Raw genomic sequence first — 18,101 nt, 5'->3', positions numbered from 1 at the left:
CCAATAATGCAAGAAATGCTAAAGGGTCTGCTATAAAAAGAAGAAATAGGAAGGGAAGAAGGAACATAGGCATAAAGAATAAAAATGGTGATAGACAAGTACCTATCAATAATGACTTTTTTTTTTAGCATATTACACTTTTATTATTTTTTTCTTTTTCTTTTTTTTTAAATTAAATCTTTATTGTTCAGATTATTACATTTGTTCCTCTTTTTTCCCCCCATAACTCCCCTCCTCCCAGTTCCCGCCCCACCCTCCACCCTCACTCCCCACCCACTGTCCTCATCCATAGGTGCACGATTTTTGTCCAGTCTCTTCCCGCATCTCCCACACCCCTTTCCCCCCCAAGAATAGTCAGTCCATTCCCTTTCTATGTCCCTGATTCTATTATGATCACCAGATTATTTGTTCACTTGATTCTTAGATTCACTTGTTGATAGATGCATGTTTGTTGTTCATAATTTGTATCTTTACCGTTTTCTTCTTCTTCCTCTTCTTAAAGGATACCTTTCAGCATTTCATATAATACTGGTTTGGTGGTGATGAACTCCTTTAGCTTTTCCTTATCTTTGAAGCTTTTTATCTGACCTTCAGTTCTGAATGATAGCTTTGCTGGATAAAGTAATCTTGGTTGTAGATTCTTGGTATTCATCACTCTGAATATTTCTTGCCATTCCCTTCTGGCCTGCAAAGTTTCTGTTGAGAAATCAGCTGACAGTCGTATGGGTATTCCCTTGTAGGTAACTGAGTTTCTTTCTCCTGCTGCTTTTAAGATTCTCTCTTTGTCTTTTGCTCTTGGCATTTTAATTATGATGTGTCTTGGTGTGGTCCTCTTTGGATTCCTTTTGTTTGGGGTTCTCTGTGCCTCCTGGACCTGTACGTCTATTTCTTTCACCAGGTAGGGGAAGTTTTCTGTCATTATTTCTTCAAATAGGTTTTCAGTATCTTGGTCTCTCTCATTTTCTGGCACCCCTATAATTCTGATGTTGGTACGCTTGAAGCTGACCCAGAGGCTCCTTACACTATTTTCGTATTCTTTTTTCATTTTGCTTTTCCAGTTGGGTGTTTTTTGCTTCTTCGCATTTCGAATCTTTGACTTGATTCTTGCGCTCCTCTGGTCTGCTGTTGGGTGTCTGTATAATATTCTTTCTTTCAGTCAGTGTATGCTTAATTTCTAGTTGGTTATTTATCACAACATCGAGGGTCTCATTAGATTTCTTGAGGATCTCACTACATTTATTGGCAGTTTCTAGAAAATTATGGAAAGACCTTAAAATTGCGGTTTTTAGCTCTATATCCTCCATTTCTGTCATGTTTCTTTGTCTCCGCATTTTTGATGCTTTCTTGGTGCACCCCCTTGTGGTCTTTGTGCGCAGTCTTGTTGTAGTTAAGCCTTGATTGTTGTCGGCAATACTGGGGGTGATTTGACCTCCTCAATAATGACTTTAAATGTAAATGGATCAAATGCCCTAATCAAAAGACATAGGGTAGCTGAGTGGATAAGAAAACATGACCCATATATCTCCTGTCTACAGGAAACTCATCTTAGAACAAAGAACTCACACAGACTGATGGTGAAAGGTTGGAAAAAGGTTTTTTCAGGCGAATGGAAATGGAAAAAAAAGTTGGGGTAGCAATACTTATATATGAAAAATTAGATCTCAAAGTGAAGGCCATAACAAGAGATAAGGGAGGCCACTTCATAATACTAAAGGGAGCAATTCAACAAGAAGATATAACTCTGGTAAACATATAGGCTCCCAATAGAGGAGCACCCAAATACATAACAAAACCTCTGGAGGATATCAAAGGAGAGATTGACAGCAATACAGTCATAGTAGGGGACTTTAGTACCCCACTAACACCACTGGACAAATCCCCTAAACAAAAAGTCAGCAAAGAAACAGCAACCCTAAATTACTCACTAGGTCAGATGGAATTGACATCTTCAGAACTTTACACCCCAAAGCCACAGAATATACATTCTTCTCAAGTGCACATGGGTCATTTTCAAAGATAGACCATGTATTGGGGCACAGGTAAAGTTTTTTCAAATTCAAGAAGATAGAAATCATATCAAGCATCTTCTCAGATCATAATGGCAAAAAACTAGAAATCAACTACAATAAAAACAATTAAAAAATCAAACACCTGGAGGCTAAATAGCATGCTTTTAAATAATGATTGGGTTACCAAAGAGATCAAAGAAGAAGTAAAAAGCATCATGGCAACAAATGACAATGAAAACACAACATCCAAAATGTATAGGACACAGTGAAAGCAGTCTTGAGAGGGAAGTTCATAGCTTTGCAGGCCTATCTCAAAAAAAACAAGAAAAAATGGTAATAAATTATCTAACCCTACAACTCAAAGAATTAGAAAGAGAGCAACAAGAAAATCCCAGTGTAAGCAGAAGGAAGGAAATAATAAAGATCAGCATGGAGATAAATGACATAGAGACCAAAAAAACAATAATAAAGTTCAACAAAACCAAATGCTAGTTCTTTGAAAGAATAAACAAGATTGATGAACCTCTAGCCAGGCTCACCAAGAAGCAAAGAGACAGGGCCCAAATAAAATTAGAAATGAAAGAGGCAAAGTAACAACCAATCCCACAGAAATACAAATGATTATGAAAAAGTACTGTGAACAACTCTATTCCAACAAAGTGGACTACCTAGACGAAATAGACATATTCTTCGAAAAATACAAGCTCCCAAAACTCAATCAAGAAGAATAAAAAAAAACCTGAATAGGCCGATGACTGCCGAAGAAATTAAAGTGATCAAAAATCTTCCAGCAAACAAAAGCCCTGGTCAAGATGGCTTTACAGGGGAGTTCTACCAAGCATTCAAAAAAGAACTTAAACCTATCTTCCACAGACTATTTCAAGAAATTCAAGAGGAAGGCACACTTCCAAGCTCTTCCTATGAAGCCAGCATTACCCTAATTCCAAAACCTGATAAAGACACCACAAAAAAAGATAACTACAGGCCAATATCCTTGATGAACATAGATGCTAAAATCCTCAACAAAATTCTAGCAAATCGAATTGAGCATTACATTATAAAGATCATACACCATGACAAAGTTGGATTTATTCTGAAGATGCAAGGATGGTACAATATCCACAAATCAATAAATGTGATACATCACATAAACAAACTGAGAGACAAAAATCACATAATCATATCAATCTATGCAGAAAAAGCATTTGACAAAATCCAACACCCTTTCTTGATAAAAGCTCTCAGCAAAGTGGGAATAGAGGGACCATTCCTCAACATAATAAAAGCCTTAAATGACAAACCTACAGCCAACATCAAACTCAATGGGCAAAAACTAAACTCGTTTCCCCTATAAACGGGAAGAAGACAGGGATGCCCACTCTCACCACTCCTATTTGAAACAGTACTGGAAGTGCTAGCCATAGTGATCAGACAAGAGGAGGAAATAAAAGGCATCCAATTGGAAAAGAAGAAGTAAAACTGTCCTGTTACTATACATAAAAACTCCCAAAGACTCCATTAAAAAACTAATGGACCTAATAAGTGAATTTGGCAAAGTAGCAGGATATAAAGTTAACACCCAGAAATCTATGGCCTTTTTATACACTAATAATGAACTCACAGAAAGAGAAGCGAAAAAAACAATCCCATTTACCGTTACACCAAAAAAAATTTAAGATACTTAGGAATAAATTTAACTGAGGACATAAAAGACCTATACTCAGAAAACTACACAACATTGAAAAAAGAGATAGAGGAAGACATGAACAAATGGAAGAATATACCATGTTCATGGATTGGTAGAATCAAAATCATTAAAATGCCCATACTACCCAAAGCAATCTGTAAATTCAATGCAATCCCCATTAAAATACCAATTGCATACTTCAAAGATATAGAACAAACTCTCCAAAAATTCATCTGGAATAAAAAAGGCCCCAAATAGCTGCAGCGATCTTGAGAGAGAACAATATAGGAGGGATCACAATACCAGATAGCAAGCTATACTACAAAGCCACTGTCCTCAAAACTGCCTGGTACTGGCACCAGAGTAAACATAAAGACCAGTGGAACAGAACAGAAAACCCAGAAATCAACACAAGCCAGTATGCTCAATTAATGTTTGACAAAGGAGGCAAGAGAGTCCCTTCAATAAATGGTGTTGGGAAAACTGAACAGATACTTGCAAAAAACAAGAAACTAGACCACCAACTTACACCATACACAAAAGTAAACTCAAAATGGATAAAGGATTTTACGATAGGAAACCATAAAAATCTTAGAAGAAGCAATAGGCAGCAAAATAGCAGACATTTGTGGTAGCAATATTTTTACCAATGCAGCACCTAGGGAAATGGAAACTAAAGAGAAAATAAACAAATGGGACTACATCAAAATAAAAAGTTTCTGAACAGCAAAAAAAACCCAAAATTATCAATAGAACAACAAGAAAGCTCACTGCATAGGAGAACGTATTTGCCAATGTTATCACCAATAATGGTTTAATCTCCAACATTTACAGGGAACTCATACAACTTAACAAAATGAAGATAAACAATCCAATAAAAAGTGGACAAAGTACCTGAATAGACACTTTTCAGTAGGGGACATTCAGAAAGCCAAGAGACATATGAAAACATGCTCAAAGTCACTAATCATCAGAGAGATGCAAATCGAAATGATAATGAGGTACCATCTCACACCTGTCAGAATGGCTATCATCAACAATTCAACAAATGACAAATGCTGGCGAGGATGTGGAGAAAAAGGAACCCTCCTGCACTGCTGGTGGCAATGCAGACTGGTGCAGCCACTGTGGATAACAGTATGGAGTTTCCTTAAAATGTTAAAAATGGAACTCCCATTTGACCCAGTGATCCCACTTCTAGGAATATATCCCAAGAAACCAAAAACACCAACCAGAAAGGATATATGTACCCCTATGTTCATAGCAGCACAATTTACCATAGCTAAGATTTAGAGACAGCCTAAATTCCCATCAGCAGATGAATGGATTAGAAAACTGTGGTACATCTACACAATGGAATACTATGCTGCTGTAAAAAAGGAGCTCTTACCATTTGCAACAGTATGGATGGAACTGGAGAGCATTATGCTAAGTGAAATAAGCCAGTCGATGAAAGGAAAATACCATATCATCTCACTCATTTATGGATAATAAAGAACATTATAAACTGGTGAACAAAAATAGATACAGAGGCAGAGCAGCATGGAACAGACTGTCAGACTACAGCGGGAAGGCTAGGGAGGGTTGGTGGGGGAGGTAAGGGATCAACCGAAGGACTTGTATGCATGCATATAAGCATAACCAATGGACTCAAGATACTGGGGTTAGGGGAGGCCGGGGGAAGGTCAATGGGGAAAAAAGGAAACATGTACTACTCTTTGTAATACTTTAAGCCAGTGGTCAGCAAACTGCGGCTCCGCGGGCTGCAGCTCACGAGCCACATGCTGCTCTTTGGCTCCTTGGGTGTGGCTCTTCCACAAAATACCGGCTCTTTCACAAAATACAGGCTTCTGTGCATGGGCCACAAAGTCTCAATCGCACTGTATGTGCATGCCCGCATGTGGTGTTTTGTGGAGGAGCCACACTCAGGGGGTGGAGGGGAAGGGCAGGGAGCTGCGTGTGGCTCGAGAGCCGCGGTTTGCCGACCACGGCTTTAAGCAATAAAATAAAAATTTTTTTAAAAAGATAAAGAAACAACTGTTTGGATCCACGAATGAGCAGGTCAGTGGTAGATATTAGTAACGGCGGCCATGTAATGGGGGCTCTTTCTGGGCTCAGCACCCTTTAGCTAGTTTCACACTTTACGTCTCTCCTTTAGTTCCAACTGCCATGTGAGGTAGGTACGATTCCTGTCCCCTTTTCAGGGCTGGGAAAGTGAGGCTTGACAAAGATAAGCACTTGCCCAGAGAATGATGGGTGGGGCTGGGATCTGAACCTGTGTCTGACAGATTACAGAGCCTGAACTCTTAACCACTGTGAGCACTGCCTGCAGTTGAGGCTGCTTTGGTCCCTGAAGGTGCTGACCAAGCCTGGGGCACCAGCATTGCATAGTGCAGTGATGGCGATCCTATGACACGCAAACTCATTTTTTTGGTTGATTTTTCTTTGTTAAGTGGCATTTAAATATATAAAATAAATATCAAAAATATAAGTCTTTGTTTTACTATGGTTGCAAATATCAAAACATTTCTATATGTGACACAGCACCAGAGTTAAGTTAGGGTTTTTCAAAATGCTGACACGCTGAGCTCAAAAGGTTCACCATCACTGGTAGTGGGCTCCTTCTCCTGTGGTGTGAGCTGTGGCCACCAGGTGGTGCTGTGGAGAGAGAAATAACAGTGGACCTGCTATGAACTTGAATCCTAAGTCAGAAATCAGATAAGTCAGTTACGCTCATGTACATGACATGTTCAGGAAGTTAGGCCAATTGTCTGCTCTGATGAGACTCCATAATTTAAAGGTCATGAAGTGTAAGTTTGCAGTAGAGGATGCGTAGGGATCTAAATGGGAATAATTCTTGATGTTGACAGGGTTTTGGTCTGAAAAAGAGCAATTTCAAACTCATCCTTCCATAAGAGGCTGTTTGAGATGCACAAGGACTATTAGTGAGCAGTTCAGGTGGCCTGTCCCACTGCAGCAGCCAGAAGCACCCCAGGAAGTGTCCCAAGGTGTTTGAACAGGAGCAGGAGTTAGTTGTGTGAGAGCCAAGTTGCCAGGGAGCTTGTCACTAGGGTGGAGGACTAAGAAAAACTGGGTCCTAAACCAATAAACATTCTTATTTAATAATTTAACACATTGAAATTGAAAAATAGTCTAAGGCATTGGCTCCTAGAGCAATAGAGAATCCTCCTCACGTGCTAAGTAAAGCCTGGGCACAAGGATGCCACTAAATTAATTAAGTGGGGTCAGAGCATAATGGTTCACCGAGTCCTGATTCTGGTTGTGCCGTGGGTATTGTTTCCAACTCTCCTGGGCAGGACAGGACTCTGATTGCCCAAGAACATTTAGCTGACGCAGTCATTTGTTACTCATTTCATTTATTTGCTGTTTTGTTTTGTTTTTCCTTCCTCTCTTGGGTTATCGGGGGATCACAATTTAGCAACTGGGCGCATAAAGAGTCGCTTTTGCAGAAGTGGAAGTGAGGACAAGGCCAAGTCTTCATCATCCCGGCCGGCTTGCTGTAAACGCCTGAGATTCTGGACCTCCTCTGACATCAAACCTGCTTCTCACTAGCCCCTCCTTTTCTCAGACAGTGGGGATTTCTAATCCATCAGTGTCTTCACAATGTACCTGCCTTCATGTCTGAAATTCAAAAAACAAACAGAAAAACGGTAGCTAAAGGCCAGATGACCCACAGTGGACCCCTCCTCCTGACCCAAATTCCAAGCCAAGCTTAAAGTAGCCAACCTGGATTCTGACTTTAAAGGAGACCAGTTGTCCCAGCCGCTGGACCTGACTCCAGCGCAGCGCAGTGTTAGGGAGGCTTGGGGCATCCACGCCCAGGTCCCTGGGCAGGGTGTCTGTGCTAAGTGAGGCCCTGGGCCCAGTGCCGCCCCCTCTCTCGCACCTGCAGGCTTGTAGACCATGCCCTTGTGCAGCGCAGAACTCATCAGCGGTCGCTATGCTTCCGAAACTGCGCACCTCCTGTCAAGTGAGATTTTTAAGACTCATTTTTGGGCAGCGAACTTTAAATCTGCTGCCCTTGTCTCCACCTTCTGAGTCAGAGCACAGAATCTTGGCTTTTGCAGAGCAGTCCCTTTTTAGATGTGTTCTGTGTTTTGAAGAATTTACTGCTCCACTCAGCATCTCAAATAATCGGATCGATGTTGCTCAGCCGGGGTTCAGCCCAGAGCGACGTTTTAGGACCGTGCTGAGGTCCTCTGACGTCTTGGATGCTACTGTGAGGGCAGCAGTGGACAGACAGGACATCAGCTCACTGTCACCATCAGCTGGGAGCGCTGGTCCACAGAAGCCTTTAGCTACTGCATTGTTTTCTGTCTTCAGCCATCCTCGTACCATCTCCATGATTTTGCAAAGTCTATTTCACCTGAGTGATACTTATATACTTTCCCTTGAATCGACTTGCAGTTTCCACTTTATTTTAAAAGATTTTTATTCGTACTGTAAATGGAAAACCACTATCATATAAACAAAAGGTCACCGTAAAAGTAAAGGGGTGACTCTCGCACTGCTCCTGTCAGTTGATGTGGCACTGACTTTGTCACATGCATCACTCTGATTCCTGGGCTGCTGCGTGCTGGTCCCCCGCCTGCCTGCCCAGCATGCTGTTGGAAACACACGCTCTCTGCCCTGGCTGCTGTCTGCGCCTCCGCCTCCCCGCTGCTCCTCATGCTGACTTCACGCAGTGGACGCCTGTCAGATTCATCCCACCAGACTTGAATCTTGCTTCTCATCAAGGTTATCTTTCAGAATCCAAATCTCCCCTTGACTTCAATTGCAAGGCTTGGGTGCTTAAAACTTCCCCGTGAGTCCAGACACTGGGTGGCTGAGGGGCAAGGGCAGCAGGTCCTGGGAGAGTGTGGAGGGCCCAGAATCCCCACAGTGGGCGTGGCTCCGGGACCATAGCCCTCCGGCTGCCTGGAGCAGGACACTGTGCAAAACAGCCTTGTCCTGATGCTCTGAGGAACTCCAACCGCATTCGTTTTTCACTTGTATTTGGAGAGCCATCCCCTTTCCTACTACGAGGTAGTCCAAGGTCTTTTAGGTGTGTTTTTGCTCCCAATGTTGCTGTTTTCATTGGGGTTTTATTTAACTTGGACAAGAGTATATGTTCACAATAGAAAACTCAGAGATTGCAAAACATACAAGGTAAAACTCATTCTTGCAGTCAGTCACCATGAGAGATGAAGACTTCTTAAACAGATGATTATTAGGGTGGCAATGAACTTCTTTCTCAAATCATAAGGGAAGCCTGTTGGCAGGGTGCACATCCTGGACCTGGAGGGCCTGGCCCACAGGTCGGGAGTGGTCCTGAGCAGCCACAGGCCAGGTCTACTCACTAGTGATCAGGGATTGAGGGACACGGCAGGGGGGCCAGTAGTTAATGTGTTGGACTTTTACCAACATTTTGTTGAGCCTCCTGAGCTCACCCTTTATTTTCTCCGGGCTGTTGGGGGCTCACACTGTGAGCCATGGTTAGAGCCAGGGACGGCCTCCCAGGGCCTCCAACTCAGGCTACCGCCAGGGCCCCCCCTTAGACCACAGCCCGTGAGGCACACAGCCCCGCTTTTGTCCCTGGGCTCCCTGGCCCTGCTGCCTCTGCTTCTCGGCCTCAGTGTGATCGCCCCACCTTGACATGGGATTTGCAGCCCCATTTCTCACTGTCCTTCTCTGCCCCAGGCCCTGGGGACCCAATACCAAAGGCAGTGGTCCCACCCAGAGTCAGCCTTGACCGCACTCCAGGAGATGCCTCCGCTGACCCAGCCACCAAGCCGCAGGCATCAGAGCTGGGCTCCGGGGCCTGTTCATCCTCAGCCATCACTACAGCTCCTTCCAGCTCCACCTCCACCTCCCGGCACCCAGGCCGTACCCACGGTGAGTCACGGGTCCCTCCAGAACCAAGAGGGATGAGCATCTCAGCCGAGGTCCTTCCCAAAGACCCCGGCTCACAGGGGCAGGAGGCGCCTCCCAGACTGAGAGGTGGTCAGCAGGTGGGTGACGCTGTGGACAGGTTGGCGTCCCACACACACAGGTTCAGAGCTCAGCTCCGCCTACAGCTGTGCAACTTTGGGAGGGTAACTCTGCCATCTGAATGGCTGGGCCTGAGCCCTGGGACCCACACCACTACTCAGGAATTGGTGGCAACAAGTGGCTCCTGAACGGAGGTGAACCAGCGTTTGGGCTAAAATCAGGCAACATTGGAGGTTTATTCTCCAGGGAGGAGACCTGACAGGGTCCCTGCCCTGGAGGCCGGTCCATGGCGAGGAGGGCAGGTGTCCTAGACTGAAAAACAAGGGGATTCGGGGAGGATTGACAGGTTGGATGTCTCCCAGATGCCAGTAGCCCTGCGTGCTCGCACCTTAGATGGGACATCACGGTCCTCTTCAAGGCATCTGATTAGCGGGAGACACTCCCAGCAGGGCAGTCGGGTCATATCTTCCAGGGGGAGCCCATGAGAGGTCAGGGTCCCCGGACACCTGAGGAGCGTCTGCAACACCAGAGACAAACCAATGTGAGAGCAACAGGGTCAGCGGGCATTGGGCACAGAGACAAAAGCTTTAAAATGCTCATCATGACAGCAGAGTAAGCCACTTTGCACGGTGCAACCAGGGCAGGATACTGTGAAAAGGGGCATCTGGGGATGAGCACTGGGAAGTTTAAAATGTCCAATAGATGGGAGAAATACAGCTTAAAACTTAAAAAGACATTCTGCTTATGACCTAGAGATGACAGCATCTGAGGACAGCAGAAGAGCTGGAAATGACCGCCCCGGAGGTGTTAGAAACTGACAAGAAGAGAAGGGGTTATGATTTTTCATCATCTTGCCTCCCCCTGGACCCTGGAAGCTATGACAAGCATAACTGTGATTTGACAAGCCCAGCAAAGACAGACAGGGCCCCTGCTCTCAGCGCTGCCTGGCTCAGCTTCAGGACCGGGCCCCTGGTTTACAAATCAGGAGCACCCCTGGGAGAAGGTGAGGTGAGTGAGCACAGGGCAGGAGGCAGTCCCCCTGTGCTCCTGGCCAGACACTGAAATGGCAGCCAGTGACTGTGGGGTGTCGGGTGCTGTGCCCTGTGCAGCTGGGACGGGCTCGCTCTGTGTTCCTTGTGGGCACTCAGCAGTCGGCCCAGTCTCCCAGGCTCTGCAGAGCAGAAGCCCTGCCGGGGCTCCAGCAGGAGCCGGGAGCACCCCCTCCCCTGGGCCTGCCAGCAGGCTGTGAGGCTCCAGGCCCGGCCCTCCAGGCTAACCCTCTGGCTGCCTCAGCCTGGATGCCCCCTGAGCCAGAGCCCAGGCCTGTTCAGATGCCTGCGGAGCCTGCTCCAGGGCCCCCCATACTGCACGCCCAGCGCTGCCCACGGCGATTCCTGGCAGCCCAGTGCTCACGCTCAGGGCGACCTAGAACTGTCTGCAAAATGGAGACCCTGGTGTCCGTTTGGAGGGGACCCAGGGCTGCTGTCAGAGAGCAGCTGGCGGCCTGAGGCACAGGGCATCCTGGTCCTTCTCAGGGAAGAGCAGTGACTGGTGGCCCATAGATTCCCGAAGTTGCTGGTGAGGAGCTGCTGGTGCAGGCTCATTCTCTAGGGAACCCGCCTCCTCCCTCAGGTGGTGGTTCTTTCCTTGACCTTCTTCCAGGCCCCCCCAACCCACCCCCCGCCCCCCACCAAAGAGCCCAGGCCCCTGGGAGGGGATGGCTCTCAGGGCCCTGCTTTTGGTGCAGCTGGCCCTGGAGGTGGGAGGGGCTCCTGGGATGCTAAGTATCAGCTGCCTTTGCTGCATGGCCCTTAGGGCAGGCCACTGCTGTCCTTTGGAGTCCCAGTCATTGCACAGGCGGAAGAGTGATTTAAAGTTAAGTCAGAGAGAGTCCCGAGTGTGAGGCTGTCCCAGCAGGAGAAATGGGGAGAGATAGGACATGCAGGGCACGTACTCCCTAAGGGCAGGGTCCACCCACCCCTCCCTCCTCCAGGAGCTGGACACGACCACGACTCAGGGCTGGGCCAGAGTCAGAGGTGGCCGTCTGGCAAAGGGCCCAGGATCCCCGTGGATGTACCAGGTCCGCTGACTCGCCAGCCTTATGTTCTCCACGGGCTAGAATTCAGGTGACAGCCCCTGTGAGCGGTCCCTGGAACTCCAGTTCCCCACCACAGGCAGCACGGGGAGTGGGCGGTGCGTGGTGCCCTTCAGCCTGTGTTCTCAGACCTGTTTCCATCAGCAGTGCTTTTCCTTCAAGCTAAGGCCTGTGTGCAAGTCCCACACGCAAAGGAGGGGAACGTGGAGGTGTTATGCTGAAGCGGGAAGGGGGACCCGCAGTTCCTCCACACCCCTGCCCTGCCTCCCCTAGGGGCCTAAGCATGCAGCTCCTGCTTCCATCCCTCCGTGATGGGGGTCACTCTTCTGGAGGCTCGGACTGCCCTTGCCTGAAGGAAGGCCTGGTGGCCCAGGCAGAGAGCACTGATTGCAGGAAGGGCTCACCTTCCTCACCTGGAGTGGAGTTGCCCAGAGCAGCTCCCAGTGGTAAATTTCATCTTAGAAATTGGTGGAAACTCTTGCCATCTCATGTAGGCAGAAGGGAATCAGTGAATGAGACCAGCCTTCTCGACCATTAACAGTCGCTTTGGGTCTTTATAATTTCCGAAGAACAAAATCCTAGGAGGGTGGGAAGCTAAATTTTTAATTAAAACAAAAACTGAGAGCGTTTACATTGGCTTCGGCTTCTGAAGTATCGACAATAAGTGCAGGAGGAGCACTATCTCCCCCCCTCCCATTGCCTAGAAAGCTCCGTGGTGCTGGCATGGGCTCCTGCAACTTATGGGCAGAGACGGGCTCTGTGGGGGGCAGTGTGACACCGCGGAGCCCTCCCCTCTTCACACCGGGTGGAGGGTAACAGGACAGGAGGAGTCGGCCACTGTTCTTGGAAGTGTCACCGAGGGGCCAGATTTATGCCGAATCCGCTGAGGACAGGGATCGTCTTCCTCAATGTTCTGATTCCTCGAGCTTCTCTCATCCAGAGACAGAGGCGAAGGGGTGGCAGAGCAGGGCTGGGCTGGACGGAGGCTTTGGGAGCCGCTGATCTGTATCACAGTTGCCTTTCAATGCCATGTCCTTTTCCAAGAGGAAGGTGGGATTTTTTGTTCAAGTTTTTCCTTCTGAAAGAGGGGGCTCGTTCTGCTTCTGTGCACTTCACGGAAACCAACTACTTGTTGACTCACCCCCAAACCCCGCTGCTAAGAGGCTTTTTCTGGTGCCTGCTATTTGGGGAGCGTGCCAGGGCTGGGGACCTGGGTGCCCTGTGCCACAGTGAGTCCAGAGCAGACTGCTTGGCAGGGCGGAAGCAGAGCCGCTCCTAGTGTGTCCCTGGTTATCAATGCAGTTCAGCTCAGCACCAGCTGTGTGCAGGGATGATGGGCATACAGTTCCTGTTCCCAGCTGTGACTGTGCAGCTGGACCTGCCTGATGATACCGGGGGAGGGGGGGGCTGCGCCGTGGGACTGCGTGTGCTGGGGGCATGGACCAGGAGGTGAGGTCTGCAGGCCTGGAAGGGACCACCTGCCCTGACCCTGACCGGGAGGTGCTTCCCTCCCTGCAGCAGGTGCTCCCCCTGTGATCCTAGGGAGGCAGGGAGGGCTGCCCTAGGCATGCTCAGGCGGGCACACACCGCAGACAGGAGGGCAGCTGCCCCACACTTTTCACAGGGGAGGACCGATTCTTTTCCCTTTGGGGCAGATGTCAATTTGAGACAAAAAAGAGAAGGAGCTTAAGGACAGCAAACAGCCATGGAAAGCCAGCACGTTCTTTCCTCCTGAGACCCCAGCACCCACCCCTCCGACCACCGAGGGGAAGCGGGCCCTGGAGCGGGCACAGGCTACATTGTGCACACGTGGTGCCCACACTCTGCCCTGTCCTGGCTCCCGCCCTCACCAGGTGCCACTGTCCTGGTCTAGGCAGAGTGTTTCCACGTGTTCTAGAAAGCTCTATGTGTAGTAAGGGTGGGCTCCACACCCCTCCAACCCTTCGCTTTCCCAGAGCCGCCCTGTTTGGCCTGTACCGGAGTTCTGCGTGAAATTTCCTTTGTTAACAAAATTGTTTGAGCCCCAGCCCCAGACCTCACAGACACAGAAACACAGGCTGTCATCCCATACAGCTCATGCCCACTGTGCAGGGGGCCAGGCACTCAGGGGAGGAGGGACCCCTCCGGGGCGTCTCCAGAATCCGGGTCTGTGCTCCTGGGGGCGCTCCCCTGAGCTGTGGCAGAATCACTCTGTTATGTCCTTGTTGTCAGACTGGAGAGCTTAGTCTGGGCTAGACTGGGTCATCGGCCCTTTCGGTTAAGGATTGTCCTTTCCTCTCAGGGCCCCGGCCTGGCAGCTTGGAGAGCCCTAGTGATGCGTCCAGTGACAGCTCACCTCATGGCCTGAAGGGTAAGTTGGCTTTCCTTCTGAGCACTTTCCACTGCCCTTGGACCTGGGCTCTGGGCTTTGTGTTATTTGTGTGATTTAAAGAAGGCAATTAGCAGGTTCTTCACAGCATGATGGGTTTGCCTCCATAGGGCACATCATGCAGTTTCAGGCTCAGACCTGGGAGTTTTCATGGATATGGGTTCAGATCCCTTCTCCTCACTGACCATCTCTTGGCACCTGTGCAAGCCACCCATCCTCCAAGTGTGGGTTCCTGCAGCTTCCGGATGGGGACAGGGCCGGGAGTTCTGGTCCATCGTGGTCAGAGGACACAGGTGAGTGTGATTCCTTTGCAGCATTTAAGTTTGTTAATGGTGCAGAAGATGGTCTGTCTACGCTGTCCCAGGGGCTAAGGAGGGTGGTACCTCACAGCTGTTGCTAATTTCAGCTTTAGCAGGAGCTCTGCACTTCCCTCCCACATTATTTTGTTTTTAAACCCCACTGTGAACTTCTAGAGAATCCCAGCATGTCCTTGACATCCCAGTGCCAGCCTGGGAGAAGTGTGCTCTGGGTTCCCCAGCAGGGCTCCCTGTGTTCCCTGAGCCGGAGGCAGCACAGAGCCCCCTGGAGGTAGGTGAGCGAGAGTGAGAGACTGACCTGTGTCCCTCTGTGTCCCCTCGCCCTGACACCAGGTTCCTCTGACCCTGCCGTTCACTGCAGGCCCGAGAGCTTCCGCAGTGAGGACCTGATGCCCAGCACTCTGCCCCGCCCCGCGATGCCAGCACCCTGGGACACACTTCCCTCAGCCTCCAGGAGTACCCGCCACCCAGAATGGGCCTCTCCACCAGGAAGCATCCAGTAGAGGGGTGTGGCCCAGCCCCAGGCCTTGGGGCAGCCCTGGGTCCCCCAGAGCAGAGGATGGTCACCCTGGAGGAGTTCCTAGAGGAGCCTGACCGGGCTCCCCCTACGCTGTGTGAGGCCTGGGAGTGCTCTTTCCTCTCTCCCCTCAGATGGGCCTGGACCAGAGGGGAGACCTGGACAGCAAAGTCACAGAGAGGGATGGGGTGGGGCTGGTGCCACCTGGCTGCAGAGCTGGCTTGGATGGGGGGCATAACCACTAGCCAGAAAGTGACTGTGCTGGCAGCCCACCCAGACCTGGGAGGCTGTTCTCTCCATCTGTGCAGAGAGCGGGCAGAACGGCCAACATGGAGGGCTGAGCCATGCAGTCTCTGTGCAGTTACTCTACGCAGCCACTGGGCAGGAGGCGGTCCTAGGCCATCTATCAATAAACGGGAAGGCTGTGCTCCAATGACACTTTGGTTATGGATACTGTCCTTTGAATTCTATAGAGTTTTCACAAAAGTCTGTTCTTTAAAAATATTTTGTTTTAATCATTAAAAAATGTAAAGACTGCTTAGCTCACAGGCCATACAAAAACAAGTGGCAAGTCGTACCCGGCTTGGATCAGTGGTTAGAGCATCAGCCTGTGGACTGTAGGGTCTCAAGTTCAATTTGAGTCAAGGGCATGTGCCTCAGTTGCAAGCTTGATCCACCAGTCTTGGTCAGGGCATGTGTAGGAGGCAACCAGTCATGGTGTCTCTCTCACATTGATGTTTCTCTCTCTCTGCCCCTCCCTTAACCCCTTCCACTTTCTATAAAAATCAATGAAAGAAATATCCTTGGGTCAGGATTAACACAAACAAAAGAAGGGTGACGAGCTGGAGTCGGCCTGCAGCACCAGTTTGCTGAGCGCTGCTCTGCAGCTCTGACCCCTGGACGTCAGCGGCTTTAGGAAACCCTCGAGTCTCCGTGTAGCTTTCCTGAACCTGCACGTGCACCTGTTACTGAGCTGTTGCCTCCGTGCACAGATGAAGGTCCCCGCCTGACAGTTGAGACCCTTGGAGGATTTTAGTAATTGTCTCCTTCCCCTTAAGCATACACAGTGGAACTTTCTCCGGCCACATAGCGAATTCTCTGGCCTGCATTAGTGGAGCCTGGTGACACGGAATACAGACTATTTGTTCAGTAGATATGTACTGAGCGTGTACTCTGTGTTAGGCAGCACGCATGATGCCTGCTCCCCCCCCAAAAAACAAAGTAAACCAGGTGCCTAGTCAGGTGGGCAGTCCTGAAGGCAATATGTATATGGTCTCTGCCTCTCATCATTTCTGTTTCTGTCTACAGAGCACTGTGCGCCCGGGCTGGAGAGAAACCAAAGCCCTGCCCTCAAGTTCATGTTCTGATGCATGCTTCTCAGACTGTGGCCTGCCTAACGCTCACCTGGGCTGCCTGGACACAGGACGGACCCTGGGTTTCTGGCTCAGGGGCTGGGGTTGGGGCTCCCTGAGAGTCTGCATCACCACCAAGTGCCCAGAGGTCACCTGGTCCTTTTCAGCCTCAGTGAGATCAAAGCAGCCTCGCTGTAGGAGCTGGTTGTGAAAGCTGATACTCCCTCCTGAGAGCCACCTCCCTCCCTCTTCCCAGCGTGCTCACCCCACTAACCTGACACCCTTGAGCAGGCCAGAAGAAGTTGAATTCACAACCGTGCCCCTGCCTCCACTCCCTGAGTGTTGATGCTGGGAGAGGGTGTCACAGTTGAGTCCTCTGGGTGGCTAGGGAGGGTGCACTCATGAAGATGGGTGTCAAAGATGTACAACTGTTCAGAGAGGGGCCGGGTGGTGTGAAAGACGGCTGCAGAGCCGGGCAGCTCTGGGTTCAACCCACACCTGCCACTCTCTAGATGTGAGACCTGCTGGACTGTGGCCTCACTGTTGAAGGTTACCTTAATACAGCCTTGCAAGATTGCTTTGATAATTGAATGAGTGTGTGGGGGGGTTGTTTTTGTTTTGTTCTTTTGCAATTGCACCTGTAGTTTCTAGCATGGTGCCTGGCACATGGGAAGCAGGTGATACATGGTACCTATTGTATTAGTGACCACAGGTCTTCCTGGACAAACTCCCAGGGTATATGACTCCTAACTGGCATGTGAAACAGCAGGCTGTGTCTCTGGCCAGTTGAGCATCCAGATGTCTTCATGGGCCAGGGAGTTGGTAGGTGGAGGTGTCTCCTAGGATGCTGAGCTATCCCACAGACTGATTCTGCCTGACACAGTCTGGTGGCCTGGGTCTTAACCCTGACTCACCTTTCACATGCCCTCCTTCTCTCTCCTCTTCTCCTGGTGGCCTCCACCTAGGAGATGCCTGTTACAGAAGACCGGAGAAGAACCAAGCAATGCTGAGAGAGATGGAGTTACATTTTTTATTATGTGCAGGCCCAGAGAAAAATGTCTCTAGAATTCTGGGCCCGCATGTAATAATAAATGTAACTCCATCTCTCTAAGCATTGCTTGGTTCTTCTCCAGTCTTCTGTAACATTATTGGTTCCCTGACCAAGAAAACCAACCCATGCTTGGACTTTTGGCCTCCGCTGATTGGACTAGGTTGGGGACCCAGGGGTGTCGGACAGGCCTCTGAGAGGCATGCACACTGCTGATCTTAGCAGAATTAGACCTGGGGACTCTGAGCACTCCCGCACCTCAGCCCAGGACCTGGCCAGCATCTGGAGAGAGTGAACAGACACCTCTGGACCTGTCGACAGAATCGGTAAGGTAGGGGCCCCTATCAGTCAGGCCCACTCCAAGTGAGTGGAATGGGGAGCTTGATCACCTCCCCGGAAGCCATTAATTGCCTACAGCTTCCTTAGGCAATTAATCAGGAATCAGATGGACTATTTAAACTCTGAGTAAATATCTGGTAAAGTAAAAAACTCGGATTGTCTGGTGTATAAATATAAGTGTGAAAGCCTGTGTAAAAGCGAAAGCTACTTTGATTTATTCTACATTTCTGTTGATTCGTCTGGCTAAACGTTTGATTTATTAAAGGCTGAACCCATGATAATCTGCAAAAGTCTTAAGCAGTGCTGCTGAGTTATTTTTCTCAGAGACATTTGCTCTCTATCACGGAGGGAATCAGCCCACTTAGCTAATAAAAATTT

At 49.0% G+C, this 18,101-nt stretch overlaps 1 protein-coding gene across 1 annotated transcript in view; it reads left to right on the top strand.

Annotated features, from left to right (window-relative positions):
- The window catches only part of LOC308526343 (uncharacterized protein), a gene marked incomplete at its 3' end in the record, with an annotated part of 41,203 nt that extends 26,233 nt beyond the window's left edge, over positions 1 to 14,970 (top strand). The window contains exons 11-14 of the mRNA XM_081101493.1: positions 9,397 to 9,591; positions 14,064 to 14,132; positions 14,317 to 14,443; positions 14,829 to 14,970. Coding sequence (XP_080957619.1) covers positions 9,397 to 9,591; positions 14,064 to 14,132; positions 14,317 to 14,443; positions 14,829 to 14,970 — 533 coding nt within the window. The remainder of the gene's footprint in view (positions 1 to 9,396; positions 9,592 to 14,063; positions 14,133 to 14,316; positions 14,444 to 14,828) is intronic.
- Positions 14,971 to 18,101: the final 3,131 nt, after the last annotated feature.

This window comes from Myotis nattereri (genome assembly GCF_964212035.1).
Source record: "Myotis nattereri genome assembly, chromosome: 10".
NCBI classification, from domain to species: Eukaryota; Metazoa; Chordata; class Mammalia; order Chiroptera; family Vespertilionidae; genus Myotis; species Myotis nattereri.
The sequence above is the reverse complement of the archived record's forward strand: the minus strand, read 5'-3'. Positions and strand labels throughout refer to the sequence as shown.